Source organism: Tursiops truncatus, chromosome 10 (assembly GCF_011762595.2).
Source record: "Tursiops truncatus isolate mTurTru1 chromosome 10, mTurTru1.mat.Y, whole genome shotgun sequence".
Classification (NCBI taxonomy): domain Eukaryota; kingdom Metazoa; phylum Chordata; class Mammalia; order Artiodactyla; family Delphinidae; genus Tursiops; species Tursiops truncatus.
The window spans coordinates 36150163-36171241 of NC_047043.1; the positions used below are offsets into that span (position 1 = coordinate 36150163).

General features: G+C 50.0%; 1 protein-coding gene across 2 annotated transcripts in view; it reads left to right on the top strand.

The window, feature by feature from the left end:
* MDGA1 (MAM domain containing glycosylphosphatidylinositol anchor 1) overlaps nt 1-21079 on the top strand; it is a 57677-nt gene that overhangs the window by 16505 nt on the left and 20093 nt on the right. For both annotated transcript variants that reach the window (XM_033864320.2, XM_033864321.2), the window contains exons 2-6: nt 12259-12398; nt 16336-16510; nt 17611-17807; nt 18573-18705; nt 18947-19216. In XM_033864320.2, coding sequence (XP_033720211.1) covers nt 12259-12398; nt 16336-16510; nt 17611-17807; nt 18573-18705; nt 18947-19216 — 915 coding nt within the window. The remainder of the gene's footprint in view (nt 1-12258; nt 12399-16335; nt 16511-17610; nt 17808-18572; nt 18706-18946; nt 19217-21079) is intronic.

Consider the following 21079-nt stretch of genomic DNA (forward strand, 5'->3'; position numbering starts at 1 on the left):
GGGGGCTCTAGGCATGTGGGCCTCAGTAGTTGCGGCACACAGGCTCAGTAGTTGTGGCGCACGGGCTTAGTTGCTCTGCGGTATGTGGCGTCTTCCCGGGCCAGGGCTACAAACCCGTGTCCCCGGCATTGGCTGGCAGATTCTTAACCACTGCACCACCAGGGAAACCCGCAAGTGACTATTTAATATGCTGGTGTTGATGAGTGGTATGAAGAACACACAAAGCAGGTAAGGGGATTTAGAGTGATGGTGGTGGAGGCAGGAAGGCTGTCTTAAAAAGGGTGGTCAGGGAAGGCCTGTCTCAGAAGAGAGCTGAAGGAAGCAATGGGGTGAGCTCTGGAAATCCGGGGAAGAGCAATCCAGCAGGGGGAGCTGCAAGTGCAAAGGCCCTGAGGTGGAAGTGGGCTTGGTCTGCTTGAAGAAGAGCAAAGACAGCAGTGCGGCCGCAGCTGGGAGGAGGACACATGCAGGGTGTGGCAGGCTATTGAAAAAGCTATGGCTTTGACTCAAAGTGAGAGGAGACCCACGGTAGGGTTTTGAGAAGAGGAGGGACAGGGTCTGACCTAATGTTGTAAAGGGATCCCTCTGGCTGCTTGTGGAGAACAGACTGTGCCAGGCAAGGGAGGAAGCAGGGTAGAGCTCTCTGGAGGCTGCTGTAAAAATCCAGGCAGGGCATCGTGGTAGTGGTTTCTAAGACCAGGTTGGTGTTTCAGGGGTCAGATGCAGGATCAGTTCCGAAGGTTGAGCTGGTGGGTTGGGCATGGGATGTGGACGGAGAGAAGGCAGGGATGACTCCCAGGTTTCTGGCTGCCAGTGTGTTTTCAGTGACGGAGGGTGAGGAATGGCTCTCAGGCCTTGGGGGTGTGGCGGGGTCACTAAGTGCTGTCCTCCTGAGGTCAGTGGATGTGGACAGAGGCATAAAGTTAATCAGGCCCTTGCATCTCTGATCCCTGGTTTTTAAACCCTCAGAGGCAATCCTCCTCCTGCCTCCTGAACTGGGGTGAAGGTCCAGCCTGGAGGAACTACACAGGGGCAGCTTTAAGAGGTTTCAAGCCGTCAGGTTGTGACACCCATAATTCTAACCCCCAGATGGGTGGGGTGATGCTCAGGAACCCACAGTAGCCTGGGGTGGGGGTGGAGGGGGCAGAGTGCTGCCCAGCCAGAGTGGCGGTGGTAAGCTCTGCAGAAACACTGTCCTTCTGTCCCCTGTCCTTCTGTCCTGGTGTCTAAGGCCCCACCTGCTGTTAAGCTTCAAGATTGATTTTGCTTTCAAGGTTGTTATTATCCACTTAAACAACTTCATAGGAAAAAAAACGGAACCCAGTGACCATCAAACATTAACCATTCATTCTAAATTCCCTGCCCACACCTGTCAATATATTTTTACATAGCAGTAAACAGTGGTCCATTCGGCTCTCTTGGCTGACTTTATCTCCTACACACATCTCCTGGTATTGACTGAGCCCTCAGACCTGTCAGCTTAATGGCCGCAGGGCACCCCCTGCATTGATGCGCTGGAGTTTGGGCACCATTTCTCCAGTGCTGGGCATTTGGGCAGATGCCAATTTCTTCTTCTAAATAGCTCTGCCGTGAATATCCTTATGTGAATTACTTTTTCCTTTTAAATTATTTCCTTGGGGCCTATTCCCCAAAGTGAGATTGCCTAATAGGTCATAGGATAGGAACAGTTTTACGGTTCTCATTTCGCACTGCCGGCCCGTGCTACAAAAAGTTTGAGCCGGGCTTGTGCGCAGCCCAGCCACAATGGATTTTTTTCATTTTAATTTATTTTCACTGGTTTAATAGGTGCATTATGGCCTGCTTCTTAACTTCCAGTTTTTACTTCCAGAAGCTATATTTGGGTCTTTTGAACACCTAATAATAATAAGACCTGATCTGTGCAGAACTTTACAGTTTACGTGAGACACGATGAGCCTAATATTATTGGCCTCTGTTTTGTATGGTGAAATGGGGGTTTAGTCAAGTTAAGCGCTGGAGTGGAACTTCCAGCCAGTTCTTGCAGGTTTGGTTGGAAAGAACTCCCACCCACTTGCCACCATCCCGTTCTTTCAGGGGGCCCAAGCCCCGCCCCCCCACCATCCTGTTCTTTCTGAGGACCCAGGTCCCCAGATGCTCATTTCAGCCCCAGTCCAGTGCCTCAGCCCCCTGTCTCCCTCGGTTCCCACAGCCAGGCCTGTGTCAGGCTGCAAGCTGTGCCCTGTGCTTCAGGCTTGGGTCTCAGCTCGGGGGGTGGGAGGAAAACACTGGGCTTTTGGGTCATAGGGGCCTTTGAGGGTTCTTTGCTTTAGCGAGACCACTGCTCCCTCCATTCCCTGGCCCGGGGTTGGCCAAGGCTCTGAATTCTGGGTTGGGGGCCTGGACCTGGCAGTGTGTCTCTGGTCCCACCCAGGATGTACCCCATCCCTAGTGTTGGTCACAGGTACGCTGGTGCCCAGGTGACTGAGCCTCAGGCTCCAATAAACAGGGTTACTCAGGGGCCTGTCAGGCTCAACACTGGAGGCTTAACACTGGAGGCTTCAACTCTCAGACTAGGGGGACCTTCTCAGGGTGGACACACCCTTAGGTATGAGTTTGTTTGTTTTTTGCGGTACGAGAGCCTCTCACTGTTGTGGCCTCTCCCATTGTGGAGCACAGGCTCAGGACGCGCAGGCTCAGCGGCCATGGCTCACGGGCCTAGTCGCTCCGTGGCATGTGGGATCTTCCCGGACCGGGGCACAAACCCGTGTCCCCTGCATCGGCAGGCAGACTCTCAACCACTGCGCCACCAGGGAAGCCCCGTGAGTTTGGTTTTATTCTGCTCCCTTCTAACTATACTTCTAGAGCATCTACTGGGCAGCATGTGCTGTGATTGGTGGATTCTATTCTTATTGTATTTAACGCTCTCAATAGGGAGCATTCTTATGCCCATTTTACAGGCAGGAAACTGAGGCTGTAGACTAGAGAGTTAAATGATTTGCCCCAGGTCACACAGCAATTATTGCAAACAATCTGAATGAGAGTGCTGTGTCTACTCCAGCCCTGCCCCTCCCATGGGCTTGGTTCAATAGGTTTGCTTTGTCAGCTGGAAGCTTGGTCACATCCAGAATTTGGCCCACTGCCAGGGTCCAGGGCCAAGTGAACTGCAGTGATGGGATCTCCAGGACTGCAGATCTTGGTGGGGCTGCGTAGCGGGACCCCAGCAGAAAATTTTTACATGAGAAACCCTATGTCCATGGGCCCCACAGCCCTGGGCCAGGCAGACTCAGGTCCTGGGTTCCAGAAACCATTCTCTGCTCTGATAGGTGGTAGCCCCTCTCTCTCTCCATCATCCTGGATGTTCTTCTGGGGAGAGCTTTCCTTCCAGTGATTACCTCTTTCTGTCCATATTGATGTTCTGGTCTCTCGGGATTATGGCTCTTGGCATCCCCCCAAAGTAGACCTCTTCATTCAGTTTTACATTTTCCTCTTACAGGCCCTTGGAACAGGGTCCCAAAGGGTCCCAGGCTATATGATCAAATGGAAAGGGAACTGAAATTTATTGAGCACTTACTAGATGCTAGTGATTATGCTCTGTACCAAATGTGCATTATCTCGTTTAATCCTCACAACCTAGAAGTTATTTTCACTAGAGCTGAGATGTAGTATTATCCCCATTTTACAGATGAAGAGACTGAGGCTTCGAGAAGTTAAATAACTTGCCCAAGGTCACATAGTTATTAGAGGAGAGATAGAGCCCTACCTCCTGCCCCTCATACTACACCATCTGGGCAGCCCCTCAGACTTGCATTTACAGCTTTGGCTCAAGCAGTGCCCAACTTGAGGCATGTGCCTTTCTGATCTCTCTTCCCTGAGTGTCCTGCCTATAATGTTAGCACTGTCCTAGGGCACCTCATTTGTTGACAGTTTTGATCTCCCTGCCCACCAGGGAGAAAGTCCCTTTATAGTTTCCCCCAGGGGACCTCAGAGCCCCCACTTAGAGGGCTTTCTGGTGGCCTGTCCTAACATCCCTGAGTTCATTAGTTGTGTGCAGGTTAGACTTCCACTGGTATGCAGACAGTGAAGATTCTATGAGTAGAACCTGGCACTCTCAAAACCTGTGTGCCTTCTGATGGGGCCAGGGTGTAGGTGCAGTGGTGCCAAACCTTCCCAGGGACGGGGGCACAGATGGACTGGCCACCACTCTCAGCAGTGCCAGGCTCTGCCGGAAGCATCAGGCTGTGCAAACAGTATCAGCTCCTGAAAATGGAACCGGGCCTTACACACAGCAGCAGACCCCGCGAGCCCTACCAGGCCCTGCCTCTGACTATGAGAGCAGAGCTTGTTTTCATGCTCAATCATGGTGACAGGCTGGCAGCCTGTGCCCTGATCTTTCAGCTGTGGCTGCTTTCCACACTCAGTAACAGTGCTCTTGGACCTGGAGGTCAGAGATAGATACATACATACTCAGGCTGGGGAGAGATTTTTGAAGCCAAAGGGGAGGTCGGCTGAATGTGGATCTGGTTTTGGTAAGCAAAAAAGACGTATTGCTGAGAGCAGACTTTAATAGAGTCGGCAGCAAGGGGAGGGCAGAGGTGCTTCAGGGAGGGGGATGTGCCTGACTGCCTCTGCATCCTAGAGCCGAGGGCAGGACAACAGGTGCTCAGGAAATGTTACAGAAGGGATCCATGAATCAATGGTAAGTTAACAGGCGATCGTATGTGCCTTTGAAGGGCTGGGAGGCCAGGGAGCAAGAGGGAAGATGGAGAGAGAATCATCCTGGACCAAGGTCTAATGCCCTGAGACAGTGACCAGAGGTGGACGGGGCAGGGTGTGCTGATGCTTCCCCTCAAGATGACTGACATTAAGGAGAGGCCAGGGAGGTGGTACTGGTGGGTGGACTGGTTCAAACTTGTTTTCCCAGCATGGAATTGGCACCTCCCCTAGACTCCAGAACTCCTGAGAAGCCACCTGGCCTGCCCCCTGGCCAGCGGCCGAAACAGAGGGCAGACTTCAGCCAGCTCTGCAGACAGGGCTGTGGGGAGGGCAGGGCAAAGCCCCACTGTGGAGAGCACAGAGAGCAGGGTTAATTTTCCTGAGAGGTACACATTTGATGGTCTGTGGTCCGCAGGAGAGGTGTGTAGCATCATCTCTGGCAGAAGGAGGCCCAGGAGGAGCCAGCCGAGCGCCTGCCCTGAGAGCCTCCTTTCAGGCCCTGGCCGCCATTCTCTGAGCAGCTAATTAAAAGAGAAAAGCCTGTTAATATTTCAGCACTGTTAACTCTGCTAAATTATTAAGTGTCCATTTGCATTACATACACAAAAGGATCGATAAACATGTGTGTACCAGGAGCTGGGAGAATGAGGGAGGAGTAGTTTCTAAGGATGCCACGTGGGACAGGCCCAACCAGTGACTCAGAGACTATGTCCTGCACCTGGAGCCCTGTGTCCTCAGCACTGTGCCTGGCACTTGCAAACTGGAAATGCATGGGGCTTAGCACAAAAGTCAGAGAGTCAGATGGACTCCAAACCAGCAGGGTGTCCTTGGGCAAGTTACTTAAACTTGCTGAGCCTCAGCTTCCTTATCTGACTAGTGGGAACAATAATAGGCTTGTTGTGGGCAATAAATAAGATAATAGATACAAAACACTCAATAAAACGCCTGCGCAGAGTAATATTATTATTATGTATATATTATTATGTGATCGTTATATCATGGTGATGGGAGGGAGACCTGAGACATAACTCCAGCTCACAGTAATCCCTCCTTGTTTCCTTTCTGCCTCTCAGCAGGCCTTTATAGGCATCATTCTTATCCCACCTCTTCTAGACTATGCACTTCCCTAGTGCAGGGCCTGAGTGCCATAGCTCTCTGTACCCCCAGCACCAAGCTCAGCACGTCACACTTATAAGGATTTGTTGAATGACTATCTGATAGAAGGTAGGACCAGACCACAGATTCTGTTTCCATATCGCCTGGCCCGGAACACTCAGTGATGCTTCCAGGAGGTGGTTAGGGTGATGGTACTTGCCCTGCCATCCAGTAACTGGGAGATAGAACCAACTTCAGGTGGGGGGGTCGGCAGCACCCCCTTCTTCTTTTCTCTCCTTGCCTTCCCACCACTCTGCTCTGTTTGGAAGTTTCTGCAGCCTGCAGACACACTTCCCCTGAAAGAGTCAGGAGGGGGAAGCAGAACACCAGATCCCACTTGGTCATGATTAACCTTTTAAAATTTATGGTGGGGAGGAAAGCTGCAGGAAAGCTGATGTGATGGGGCTTTTCATCAAGGGTTTTCATTCCCTTTGCTGTCTGTCAGCCTTGTTTGGCTCCACATCCTACTGTTGCATCCTCGTGTACTTTGCCAGTGTCCCCCACCCCCTTGGCTCGCAGCTGGGGAGAAAATTCTCTGATGGGGGATGGGGGTCCTTGATGAAATTCTCCTTCTAGGTTCCAGTGAGAATTCTCTTCAGAAAGCCACGGAGCAAGCTGGAATTTGCCTTAACATGCGTCCTTGAGAGTTTGTGGCTCCCTCACTGGGCCTCCTGGGTGCTGGCAGTCCCCACCCCTACCTACGGTTTGGGGTGTACACTTTTGGAGGTAGAAAGGAGTGAGCTGATAGACCAGAAGCATGTGCCAGGGACTTGCCATTTCTGCTCAGTTGCCCTCCTTAGGATGCTGCCTCATTGGTGACATGTCTCATGCCGCTTGGTTACTCTCAACCAAGGGGCTGGGGAGGGGAATGTTACTTGGCTCCACAGCCATTATACTCTGTTAGGAAAGAGCTTTATGGTCAAGTGGAAAGCACTGGATTAAACCGAGTTACATGGATGTGTTTATTGCAGGACTTTTCAGGGCCTTTAATAGTATACTCGTGTGTGCCGAGACTCTGAGAGGGAGAAGATGCCGCATCCTTATTTGGCGATGGGCTATCTGTGAGCATTTTATGGCGCACAGGTTTGGCAGACAGTGTTTTCCTTTTCCGTGGTGTTTGTTGCTAAATATTGGGAGAGTGAAATAGCAGAAGTCTCATAGGCCAGAAGCAGGGAAATTGTTTCACAATCCTTCCTATTTTCTATCCACCAACGTGGCGTCAAGCAGAGATAAACAAATCCAGCAGCGCCTCTGAAATTCAAAGGGAGCGTGTTACAAATACAACCTCTGAGGCCCGCCCCTGAAGAGTCAGGGCTAGTGGTTCTGCATGGGCCTGGGAATATGCATTGCAAAGGGCTCCCCTAGTGACACAAGGCGGGGGTAGAGGAGTCCGTGGAGGGCAGTGAACTGAGTTCCAAGCTAGTGGGAAGAAGGCCTGGGTTCGAGTCCCAGCTCTGCTACTGTCCTGTGTCTGTGAGTGGACAGGGTGTTCCCTTCTCCAGGCCTCAGTCTCCTTCTCTGCCAAAGGAGGCTAACTAGGACGTGCCCTTTCTGGCTCTCAGAACTGAGGCAAGGAGCTTGCAAATATACAGTGGACCCCAGGAATGTAACAGGCCTCATCATCTGTGGCAGATAAGACATCGTCCTTTCATGCGAAGGCCTTGCAGTCCCCTGGGGAGGTGGGGTTTTAAGAGGAGTGCAGGATCACTTACGGAATAATAATGCTGGCTGACATGCTTGACGGCTTACTGTGTACCAGACAGTTTTAAGCACTTTACCTGAGTTTACTTATTTATTCCTCTCCACAACCCCATTTTACAAATGAGAAAACTACGGCTTAAATAACTTGCTAAAAGTCACAAGGTAACTTTCTGAGAGTTAAGTGTGTAAGAGGGACGCTCAGAAAGGGCTCCATTCCATCCCTCCCCTCTGGTTTTCCGACTCTCTGCACAGTCCTCAACATGAACTCTGAACACGTTCGTGAAACATCCCTAATGGTTTAGTGTCTGCTTTGAGCGGCTCCACCCCTGAGATATAGAGGGGGCCACAGAGGGTGGTCTTCTGTCCCCACCTCTTGCTCCTATTTAATCATCTCAGGAGCTGTCATTTGTTGACAGAACACATACTGTTTGGCCAGATGTTTTACATATATTGTATTCAACCCTCACACTAGCCCTGGGAGAAGGCATTATTGTTCCCATTTTACAAATGAAGAGGCTGAGGCTCAGAGAGGTTAAGTAACTTGCCCAATGTCACCCAGCTAGTGGGTAGCAGAGCCAGAAATTAGTCCCAGATTGTCTGCTCTTTCCACCTCTCTCCAGCAGATCCCTTCTCTGCCCACTGTTCCTTTTTTCACGACGCCCTGCTTTAGGGTCATCTTAGCACTTAACACACTCTGAAACCATCCGTTCATTTCTGTTTCCTTGTTTGCCATCCATCTCCCCAACAATGCTCTTTCAGAGCTGGTCTTTGTTTGCTTTTCATGACAGTCTCTCTAGCATCCAGGGCAGCGGTCTGCTTTTGTTGTTTGATAGACTGAATGAAGGGATTATGTCATGGTGCCTCTTGACTCAGGCCCTGGCCTGGTTGCCTTTAGAATCAGAAAATGTTGCCGCTGGTAGTGACTTCCTGGGGTGTGTAGAGTGAGAGGCTGAGGCTCAGTGGGACAGAACCCCTTTGGGGGTCTGTAACTTGGTGGGATCTCCGTTGGTTTAGGGTCGGAAAGCAGTTCCAGCCGTTCCAGGGGTGAGCAGAGTGGGGCAGGCTGACTCATGTTAACGAAACTCAGCGGGGGTGATGGGCAAGTTGGAATGTCTATGCCAAGGCGGTCTGAGTGCTTTGCAAGTAGGCAGCACTTGCACCAGAAGGCAAATCTGAACCGGGAAGAAGTCAGCCATGGGAAGTGGCTCCTCAAATAGGACTCAGAGTAAAGGGAGTGGGTAATTGTAATGGTTAGTGTCACCTGAGGAAGCTGGGTAACATCAACAGACAATGTCATCAAAGCGGGGTGGATGCTCTTTTTTTTTTAATCTAATTGAAGTGTAAAGTGATATAGTAAAATCTTAAAGCAAATACCTTGATGCATTTTTACGTGTACATCCACCCGTGTAACAGCCGCTCAGATGAAGACTATGAACATTCCCATCTCACGAGATGGGATCCCACCTCCTCCCCAGAAACTTCTCTTGTGCCCTTCCCAGTAAATAATTGCCCACCTCCACCCAAGGGCCACCACTGTTTAGAGCTCTGTTACTATAAGGTTGGTTTTTCCAGTCTCGAATTTCAAATGTATGAAATCATACACTATTTCCTCTTTTATGTCTGAGCTCTTTCACTCAAACTGTGCTGTGAGATTCAACAGGGTTGTTGTGTCTATCTGTAGCTCTTTTTCACTTCTGTGTAATATTCCATTGTATGAATATGCCAGAATTTGTTCATCCTTGCTGCTCTTGATGGACATGTGGGTTGTTTCTTGTTTTTAGCTATAATGAATAAAGCTGCTATGAATGTTCTCAGACCTATTGTTTGGTTGTCATAGCACTAATTTCTATTGGGTACATACCCAGGAGTGGAATTCCTGCATCATGGAGTGTACCCTTGTTTAGCCTGAGTAGGTGCTGCCAAAATCTCTTCCAAAGTGGTTCTACTATTTTAGAGTTGGATAGTCTTAGGAGTTAATGTCATTAAAGGGCGTTAGATAATCTTAATGATGTCATCACCATGATGCCAGCTCATAGCCCAATGTCCAATGAGGAAGAGTACCTGTCAGGTGGCCAGAGGCCTTGTGTCTGCTGGCCAGGCCCCATCTTTTCTGGCTTGGGCTAGCCGGGCCCTGAGAAAGTCCAGCTCTCCAGCTCTTTTTCAGTATTCCTTATCAGTCACCAAAGTGTCTTTCATTACAACACTGCCTGGCTACGGGCAAGCCACAGTGTCCAAGATTACAGCTTATCTTCCATTGGAGCCTGTTAAATCAATGTCTTCCTTGTTGAGAGGCACCCCAGGCCTCTTGCAGACATCCATGCAGCCTTCTGGGCTTATCAACAACTGGCACACACATCACACATTGGTGGGTTTTTTCCTGAGGACCTTGGCCACAGATGGCTATCTTTCCCAAAGCATTTTCATTGCAGGGGATGATAGTTTCAGACCCATTCCCTAGATTCCAGGGTGCATCTTATACAGGGCCCACGTGCTGTTTATAAAATTCTTAGAAAGTAGGAGTTGAAAAAAGACCTCAGAAGTCATCTAATACACTCCCCTCCTATAGGTGGGGAAACTGAGGCCCATGAGGTTTGACTTGCCCAAGGTCACACAGCTTGTCTCCTGACAACTAGCCTAGGTTCATTCCTCCATGGCAGCCAGACTGGACACTCAGACTCTGGGTTGGTAGCAGCTGCCACTGTTTGCAGAGACTCTCATGGTTAAACACAGCCTACATCACCCCCCAGATGGCTGCCCCACAAACTTCTTGATGTGTGCCCTGGCTGCCTCTGTGGACCCACCTCTGTAATGAGTTCATGACTGTCCCATCAGTGCTGGTTGGAAAGACTCTGTTAAGGTGCTATTTGTGGCAACAGTAGAACACATCAGAGTTCTACTAAGCACTTCTCATTTATCCTGTGTGATGATCACATCCACCCTTGTGAGTTCTCAGGGTTGGTAGCATTCTCTCCATCTTAGAGATGAGAAAATGAAGGTCCAAAAATCACTGGTGTTTTACCCCGGGTAATATGGAATATAAAATTGCCCTATCAACCTGCAGGAAGCCCCCCTGTTTTCTGAGGGCTGGTTCAAAAGCTGCCTCTTCCATAGAGCCTTCTGTGATTCTTTCTCCAGCAGACAGTGATGTCTCTCTCCTCTCACCTCCTCTTTACCTTTCTTAACAATGCTTAGCAACTTCACCATGGCATATTCCTATAAATTCATTCATTCAGTGTTCACTGAGTACCTGCTATATTCAAGGCTTTGCGCTGGGGATACCAAGGTGTGAAGCTCATGGTCTGGTAGGCAGAAAGATAAGAATGCTGAATTTGGTAGACACGCAGATTGATGCTTTGCTGTTGCACTGGAAAAGTGATGGATACAGAAGGAGGGAGGATGTAGGTCAATCATGGAATGCTTCCCGGAGGAAATTACACATTTTATGAACCGGTTTTATCTCACCTCCCTGCACCTCTTTAGGGCAAGGACTGAGTTTTCACCCCCTTGTGTCCCTCGTGCCCTGGATTAGCTCTCCAGCCTCCACTCCCTCCATCCTCATATGTGAGCAGACAGGTTTGAAATTGGGGGCCTTGCCCTCCTTCCCAGAGCCCAAGTACTGGTGGGCTGGGGGCTGGTTTGCCTTCAGGACAGTGGGGCTAAGACACTGAAGGAGGGCCATGAACTTTTCTGGTTCAATCATTTTCCCTTTGGGTCCCCCAGCCATATCGCAGCTCTGGTCCCCCAGCCCTGGTCAGATCCCAGCCCTGGCCACTGTGAGAGAGGTTAGGGAGGATCCAAAGTCTTGTGAGAGCTTCCAGGCCCCCGGTGAGAACTTCTCTCCCTTGGAGAGGAGGCTGGCATAGGTTCAGAGAGCAATGAGGGAAAAGTAACAGGCGTTTGGGTGAGGGGAACGTGCAGTCCCTGGGGCTGGGGGCCATCTTAGTTAGGTTCGCTGAAGGTTGAGCCTTGGATTGTTGGTGGCAGTGAGTTCAGGCAAGTGATGTGCTGAGAAAGTGCTCTAAGGACCAACTGAAAGGGGACAAGGGAAACAGCCAGGTGAAAATGTGGTTTAGTTGACTTAGTCTCAGCCTGTTCCCTGGGGTGGGGTAGGGGGCCTCTGGAGCATGAACAGAACCGCGGTCACCCCAGCTTGAGGCAAGGTGGCTGGGCTTTTGCATCATGTCCACCAGTCATTGGGGTGTGTATGTATTGGGGAAGGGATGACCTCCTATAGGCATGTCTGGTCCAGGCAGCTCCCACTGGATGAGGGCAATTCCCTGGGGCAGGTGAGCTCTGCGTGCCTAGCAGCTAACACAGCAGCTGGGAGTGGAGGCACCTGCCAGATACAGGGAGCTGGGCAGAGCACCAGCAGCCTGCACGACAGGGGGCTGCTAAGACATGATGCTCACTGGGTGATAACCACTCTGCACAGATTACAAAGCCCCCTCACAGTCCTCAGCTCATTGAAGAGCACAGATCTCTTGCAAGGGCCGTGGGATGGGGAGGAATTGCCCCTGTCCTGAGTCCCTGGCCCTTCTGGTCTGGCCCGGGGCCCTAGGAGGATTCTTTCCTGAGCTCGATGGGATCAGGCCTCTGAGGGATGTCATGGAGAAGTCTGGGCTGACCCCTCCCCCTGACACACTCAGGAGGGAGCCTCAGACCCCCTCTGGCCTTGGTGCCTCCTGTCTAAACCTCCCCATCTCCCGCCAGCTCCAGCCCAGGCTCAGATCGTGCACGCGGGCCAGGCGTGTGTGGTGAAAGAGGACAACATCAGTGAGCGCGTCTACACCATCCGGGAGGGGGACACCTTGGTGCTGCAGTGCCTTGTCACCGGGCACCCTCGGCCCCAGGTAAGCCCCTGGCCTGGCTTGAGCAGGCCCCTCCTGCCCCACCCCGCTCTGGGATCAGAAGAGGCAGTGGGAGCTGTGACTAGAGACAGGCAGCAGCACGTCAGCAGAAGACAGGAGCCTGGGGCTGGGGAAATAGCTGGAAAATAAACCCTGTGGGGAAGGGCTAGAGGCTGTGGGCTTACTCACCTGGAAATATTGATGACTGAGGGCAAAAACTGAATGTCAGTTGTTCAGTTCCGGTCCAATCCCTGTATCTGTTGAGCAGACGCTCTATCAGATATATACCTTCAACCACTGTTTGAAGGCAGACCACGCGCCAAGCACTATGCTCGTTACTTTCTCCAGTGTTTTCTCTTTGGAGCCTCGCAGCCGTGCTGTGAGGAAGGCATCAGGGCCTCCATTTTAAGCTGAGGAAATCGAGGTTCAGAGAGGTTGGGTAAACTCCCAAGGTCCCCAGCTCTTGTGAGGGTGGGAGCAGAATTCACATCCAGAACCAGCATTCTCTGTAACTTGGTACACTTCCTCCTACTTCAGGAGGCTTCCGGTAGGCAAGCCCCACACTTTTGACATTAAGAGACTCAGAGCTATTAGAAAGTAACAGAAGATGCGGATCTGGAAAATCTGGGTGGATTTTGTCCCAGACTAAGTGTTTGGTTCAGGCAGGAAGTATTGGCTGGCTATCACTGAGAGCTGACAGGTGGAGGCAGGAGGGTGGGCTGGAGGGATGGGTAAAATTTGCTGGCGAGCTGCGGTGACCTTTAAAAGCAACAGAAAAGGTTTTGATTGGATCCTAGGAAGCACAGTGATTGCAAAATCCTTTTTGGGGGGACAATTTTGGGAACAGGGACAGCTTTAGTAGGTTTGGTCTTGAGACAAGCAGATGGACAAGAAAACTCCTAAAGACTTTTTCAAACGGAAACTATCATCACTGCTTCCTCCTTCTTAAGGTTGTTTTTTGGAAGTGTAAACAACGCTGCCAGTCTTCAGGTTGGTGTTTGCATAGGTGTGACTTTAGGCATGATGCTCCCTAAAGCCAGGGAGGCAGCTGGCCCACCTCTCCCTCAGGCTGCACTGGCCACCTGTGTGTGTCCCCTTGCGCATCACATGTAGGAGTCGTTTGTGGCTGTGGCTGTGAGTCCATGCACCCATTTTCTATTTCCATTTGTAGTTTCATTATTCTTCCTGCTACCTAGGCTCAAACCCTTGGGCTCATATTTGACTCAGCCGCATATCATTCCCCACACCTAGCCAGGCTCCGAGGCCTTTCTTTTTATGTCTCTTGCATGGGTCTCCTTCTATTCCTCATTACCCCTTGAGGTCAGACCTTTAGCCTTGTCCCTTGGACCACTGCAGTAGACTCTAACTGGCCTCCCATTCTCCTACATCTCCCCCTCCAATCCATTCCTGCACCCTGCTCCCAGAATCATCATCCTTAGACCTGCTACATGATATCACTCCCCTGCTCAGAAACCTTCGATGACTCCACATTACCTACCAGACCCAGTTCAGGCTCATAGGGGTGGAACTAAAGACACACCCCACAATCCAGCCCCCACCTGCCTGTCCTGTCTGATGTCCCACGGCCATCCTCCTCACACCCCGTCTTCAGTGAACCTGTCCAAATACACCCTGTTCATTCTTGCTTTAGCCACTGCTCTTTACCTGTCCTGAAATGCCTTCTAGTGCCTTTTGCTCATTTCGTTACAATAAATATTTATTGAGCACCTGCTATGTGCCAAGTACTGTGATGGGTCCTGAGGATACAGCTGCAGTTCCTGTTGTCATGGAGCATCCAGTCTAGGGGTGGAACAAGTATCATCTCATAGCCCAGTTTGTTGTCAGATGGAAGAATGAGTGGGCATGGAATTCCCTACTCCAAACTAATAGCAAGAGAGAGGGGCTCTCTATGGTTAAAATGAAGAAGAAATCTATAGCGATGGTAGTGAGCAAAAGCTGAAGAAACTGGTACTTTGAGGGACTTAACTGCGTACTCACCTCAGGGGTAGTAGTATTAATACACACATGGGGGGTAAGCGCTGAGGCCACAGGCCCATCTATGACTGGAGCTAGAACTGGACTTCTTACCTAAAGCTGGAAGGTTGATAAGAGTGATACCACCTATGAATGGGGACCAGAAGATCTCTGCCCCATAGCCCAGAGTCACAGCAGGGAGCAGACTTTCTGCTTCAGGGTGTGGGTGCAAACAGAGTCACCTATGAGGGAATAACCCTAATCCGGTCTGTGTCTTGCACTATCCAAGTGGTGAGGATACCTTAAGCTGAGAAACTAATATAAAAACTGGGACTTCCCTGACAGTCCAGTGGTTAAGACTCTGTGCTTCCAATGCAGCGGGTATGGGTTCGATCCCTGGTCAGGGAACTAAGATCCCACATGCCGCGGGGCATGGCCGAAAAATACCCAAATTGGTTGAAACCTGTGAATGCATATATCTTGGGCATAGGCAACCATAAAGCTACACCACAGACAGGCCTGTCAGTGCCCAAGTGGGAGTTCTGAGGAAGATAATTCCTACTGAATACAAGCCCATGGGGTGAAATTTTAAAGCATATCTAAAAATACAGTGCCAGGAGAGCCAGTCCATAGACCCAAATAATTGAACAATTCACATCTGAGAAAACAGAGATGATAGAGCAATATGAAAGGATCTTTAAAATAAATGTGCTTAAAATGTTTAAAGAGATAATGGAAGGAATAGAATCTATAAGATGGGAGATTATAAAACCTGATCAGTTAAGATATGGGAAAAAGCAAATAGAAATCCTAGAAATAAAAAATAATAGTCTTTAGAAAAATTTGGCCTCAATACCATAGAAGTAGCTAAAGAAGAAACTGGTGAATTGGATAATAGATCCAAGGAAATCAGCTACAATACAGTCTGGAGAGGACAAAGGGATGGAAAATGTGAAAAGGAAGTTGGGAGACATGGAGGATAGAATAAGAAGCTGTAACAAATTTAGGCATTCTACAAGGACTAGAGAAAACTTAGAAGAGGCAACATTTAAAGAGATAAAGCCTGAGAATTTTGTAGAATTGAAGAATGGTATGAACTCTCAGATGGATAAACGAAGTCCTAAGCATTTGTAAACAAACCCCATCTAGATAAATCATGGTAAAACTGCAAAATGTCAAGTACAAAAAGCAAAAACATTTTCATGGTCTTGTTCTTTTTCCAAAGCACCCTCTGATCTACGTCTGAATGTCCTGAAACTGCATGTAGCCTTCCCCAAGTTTTGTAACCCCTGGGTCCATGAGGGTAGAGTTGAGGGTGGTGAGGAGATGAGAACAGCAGTGACACACCGTCACTCCTGCCAAATTCTATTGGTCACACAGACCAGCCCTGGTACAAAATGGGAGGAAAGTACAGAAAGGTGTGAATACCAGGAGGTGGGGACCACGGGGGGCCATGGTGGAGGCTGGCTATCACATAGACCTCTTTCACAGATGAGAAATCTGAAGCTAGGAGATGAGTAACCTACCCAAGGCCACTAAGCTAATAAGTGGAATAACAAAAATTTAATCAAATTCTTACTTTTCCAGGAATGAATTATATACTCATTTAGTCTTCTCAGTAAGCCTAGGAAGGGAGTAATATTTCCATTTTACACATGCGGAAAGGAAGGCAGGAGAGGTCGGGTAACTTGTCCGCAAATCCATGATGCTAACAACTGCACATACTGCCTTTTTAAAAGCCTCTTCCACCTGACCCCAGATTCCCCAGGCTCTTCACTGAGAGGTCCTACCTCCAGCGTGCATTCCCACGAGGCTGTTTGGGTTAGTTTTGCAGGCCTGTGTATGCCTTATGTGCACTCGTGGAAAAGTATGGGGGTGGGCGGGGACCCCCCTCCCCTTCCCCCTCCCCTTCCCCCTCCCCCTCCCCCTCTGTGCGGTCTGACTCTGCCCTGCCTGGCTGGCCCAGGTGCGTTGGACCAAGACCGCGGGCAGCGCGTCGGACAAGTTCCAGGAAACATCGGTGTTCAATGAGACACTGCGCATCGAGCGCATCGCGCGCACGCAGGGCGGCCGCTACTACTGCAAGGCTGAGAACGGCGTGGGCGTGCCTGCCATCAAGTCCATCCGGGTGGATGTGCAGTGTGAGTCGGGTCTGCCTCTGAGTACCCGGGCCAGGGGCCTGCTTCTGGGGGCTTAGGCTGGGAAGGAGGAGTGGGGAGAAGGGTAGAGAAGTGGCACCTCCGTGGAGAACAACGGTAGAGACTTTCTCTTTTCCGGGATAGAGAAGGGCATCCCTGATGTTCCTTTGATGTGCACTACCTTATACCATTCACCCATCTCTATCTTTAATCCCATATGAACCTTGCAGCATCCCTGCAAAGTGGTCAGGGAGGGCAGGACAGGTTGGATTATACCCATTCTACAGATGAAGAAGCTGAGACCAAAGGCTTGTGACTTGCTCACTGCATAGGTCTCTTCTCATTATGGTCCAGTGTCCTTCCCACAGTACCTCATGTCTCTGCTTTTGTCCCAGGGAAGCTCTGAAACTTCCCTATCCCAACACCTGCAGGACCAGGCACCCCTCAGTCCTTGCTACAGGTTGAATGGGAAGCCCTCAGTCCCTGCCTGCCATCCACGGATATTCCCTTGACCACTCAGAGGCTATCTTCCTTCTTGCCATCCGCCTCTGTGCCATCCAGGCTGACCTAGGTACCAGAAGCTGTGGGGCCAGGCCCAAAGGTCTGTCTGCCACCATCTTAATATCTACAATGAACCTATCCATTAAATACACCCCCCTGCCCCAAGTGGGACCTGATAGAGTGGTGGAACCCCAGGCCCTCTCTTCTGTTCCCTTTCAGCCACCCAGGGGCCTGACAAACCCTGGGGCTGAGGGTCGTTTCTCAAGTTATTGCAGCTGGAAGGGTCTGGCAGGCATGGCCTGATTTCCAGTGTGCAGCTGCTTCCTCCATCCCATGATAGGAGGGTGAAGATAGACACACACATACCCCTGCCCTCCCCACCCCCCAGCCAATGCAGATCCCTGGGGAGGGACTGCTGAGAAGCCAACACATCCAGTCCCCTGCCTCTGACAGGTTGCTCAAGCTTGCAGGGCTGGGAGAGCATCTTGCTCTCTGGAAGCATCCCATGAGGGTAGCTTAATTTTCCCTGAGAGCTGCCAGGGGCCCAAGCCCTCCACCTAGGGGGTCACGCATCTGACTCCACTGGGGCTGTGCCCTTGCAGACCTGGACGAGCCAGTGCTGACAGTACACCAGACAGTGAGCGATGTTCGAGGCAACTTCTACCAGGAGAAGACGGTGTTCCTGCGCTGTACGGTCAACTCCAACCCACCTGCCCGCTTCATCTGGAAGCGGGGCTTGGACACCTTGTCTCACAGCCAGGACAATGGGGTCGACATCTATGAGCCCCTCTACACCCAGGTCAGGATGGGCGGCAGCTGGCTTGGTCTCCTCATGGCTCACCCCACATTCTTCCTCCTGCACCCCACAAGGGAGGGGGCCAGGGGGGCTGAAGCCTCACCATCTGGAGTTCCAGGGACTGCCCTGACTCCAACAAGTTTCTTCTGACATCAGAAGCAAGCATTCTGATTGGGCTTCAGACCACCTGGGGCAGACAGAATTGAGACAGAAAGGTCAGGAAGCAGTGGTGAGGACAGGAGAGTCCTCAAGGCAACATGTCTTCTAAGAACTTTGCCAGTTAGGAGAGGCACCTCCTGGGGCAGACACGTCATCCCTGCCTGTTGCTGGCTGTCAGGGTCTTTGGAACGACGAGCAGGAACAGCAGGAGTTGGGGTAGAAAGATGAGTCACTTCCCATGGCTCTCCTGCAGTCCTAGGAGATGGTGATGAAGCCATCCTGCAAGAGAGTGTTCAGAGGCAGCTTTCCTAGGTGGCTGTCAGAACTCCACATGTAGCCATGGCCTGTAGGGCCAGCCCTATATTTGTATGGGTTGTAAGACAGAGCAGGATTCCCTCGTTACCCTTCCATTTCCTAGAATGGGGAAACTGAGGCCTGGTCCTGACCAGTGTATACCAGGACACCCTCAGACCCATGGAAGTCCAGGGTATGGGGAGTGTGCCATCCACCCCAGGCTCAGTCCTGAATAGGAATTTGCTTTAGCCTCTGGTGCTTGGTGAATGTGTGTGAGACCCAAGCAGGCCCCTCACCCCAGTGGTCACTGCCCAGGGGGAGACCAAGGTCCTGAAGCTGAAGAACCTGCGGCCCCAGGACTATGCCAGCTACACCTGCCAGGTGTCTGTACGCAACGTGTGTGGCATCCCGGACAAGGCCGTCACCTTCTGGCTCACCAACACCACGGGTACAGGCACTTCCCCACCCATCCCCTTTCCCACCTGGGCTGAGTCCTCAACCAGGAGGTGGTGCCCATCTCATGCTAGACTCCAAGCACATCACCACGAGTGTTTCCCCTCCTCCTTCCTGCCTGCTCCTTCCCTTCTCCCCCCGCAGACCTTCCCCGGCCCCCATTCGCTCCCTGATTCTCCTCCCCCACATCTGGCCCTGCCTCCTGGTCCCCTAAGACCCCATTCTTGTCCTCCTAGCACCACCAGCCCTGAAGCTGTCTGTGAACGAAACTCTGGTGGTGAACCCCGGGGAGAATGTGACGGTACAGTGTCTGCTGACAGGCGGTGATCCTCTGCCCCAGCTGCAGTGGTCCCATGGACCAGGTCCACTGCCCCTGGGTGCCCTGGCCCAGGGTGGCACCCTCAGCATCCCTTCAGTGCAGGCCCAAGACTCTGGCTACTACAACTGCACAGCCACCAACAATGTGGGCAACCCTGCCAAGAAGACTGTCAACCTCCTGGTGCGATGTACGTGGCTCCGGAGGGGTGGAAGGAAACTTGGGAAGCAGACAGGGTCCCTGTACCTTGGGAACTGAAATGGGAAAGGGGCCTGTCTGCTTCTCCTTGGTAGGGGAGGTAGGCTGAGAAGGCAGGTTCCAGGCACTTTGATTTCCCTGCAATTCAGGTGTCTGCCAGCAGATGGCAGGACAAAAATTTGCATAAAGTTTTATTTACAGTTTACAATCAATACATTTTCAAATATAACCTCAACAACCCAAGAAGTAGGAAGGGCTGGTGTTGATTACCTAGATTTTTTTTAGACTGGGAAACTGAGGCTGCAAAAAGCTAAATGTGGACATTCCAGACTCTAAGAGAAAGTTCCTGACTTTCTCCCTGTACAATGGTTTCTACATGATTAATAGAATTAAAGTGAAAATAACACACATTTCCACATACCTCATATGTAAATCTTTATTAGCAAAGCATTTCAGTGAGTATAAAGATAATTACTAAATGTAAAAATGATTAAAACTTGGAGTACAATATAAAGAAGTACAAATACTTTCCTAACTAAATTTCAGCCTCAGTAATTATCATTAGCTGCTCGATAAGATCTTGATTTTACTACTCTGCTTTAAGGAGGAAACTTTAAATTCTTGTGCAGCTTTAGGTGGTTGTTTTAAAATTTATTAAAAAAAATTTTTTTTAAAGATCCAGGCTTGTTTCCAGCTCTTTAGCACTTGAAAGTAAAGTACAGCTTCTGTCAAATTCAATTGAGCATCTTCTGATGAACACTCTTCTTTGTTCATCTGTCACTGACCAGTCTCTCCCTGACTCTCCTCACCAAGAGAAGCTAGCTCTCTATGACTTTTTACTTAATTATGATTAAGTAGTGAGAAAGATAATAGTCAAACTGTGGTTATCTAATGACTACTGTTTCCTTTGATGGTACTTTTCCCATCAGAAGATTGTTCTTCTCCACCTGATCCATATGCCCTTTAAAACCTGGGTTGATAAGATCGCCATTTTCATCAAATACTTGTGGTCACCTCTCGGGGTGACATACAGCCTGCTTCACTCAGCCCAGTCCTGATTTATGGCTGTTGTAGCAGAGTCCTTTCCAATGAGCACCTAATATTAAGAATTCTGTCTAACTCTTGGCATACATAAAACAATTTTTAGATTTTTAAAGGAGGCCAGACCATTTTCTTTCTAAATTCTGTATTTTTATGTAATTGCATGTAAAATGATTGTATTGGTCTTTTTTTTTTTTTATGACACAAACTTGTTGCAAAGAGCTAAACAGCACAAAAGGGCAAATTAAAAATTTCCCCTCAATTTCCCTCAGTCCCATTCTCTAGATAGAACCAGTGTTACATTCTGGTGCCTCTTTCCAAAATTTGTATTTTGTATATTCTGGGTTTAAAACAACAATAAAAATAAAGCAGCGTAGTAGTTAAGAGCACAGGCTCTGAGTGTGAATTCAAGATTGGCTATTTACCAATACTTCTTTGAGCAAGTGAATTAAACTGTCTGAGCCTCATTTCCCTCCTTTGTAAAATAGGGAAAATAAAATGCCTCCCTCAAAGATTGTGGGATGGGCTAAACGAGGAAACCCACATACAGTGCTTAGAACAGGGCCTCTCATAGCGTATGTTTGGTCAACAGTGGCTGTATTGATTACTAAACCCACTTTTCTACAGCGAGCTTTTTTTTTTAACTTTTGGAAACACATCTGAGAGAGGAGAACAATTTCCAAGCAGAAAAAGTGATGGTTTCTCCTGGGAGTGGGATCGTAGCCCCCAAACTCCAGGAAGGCCAGTTGGAGGGTAGAAGCTGCATCTGGATGGGGGTGGTGAGACAGGGAACCCTGGCTTTGGGCCAGCTCCA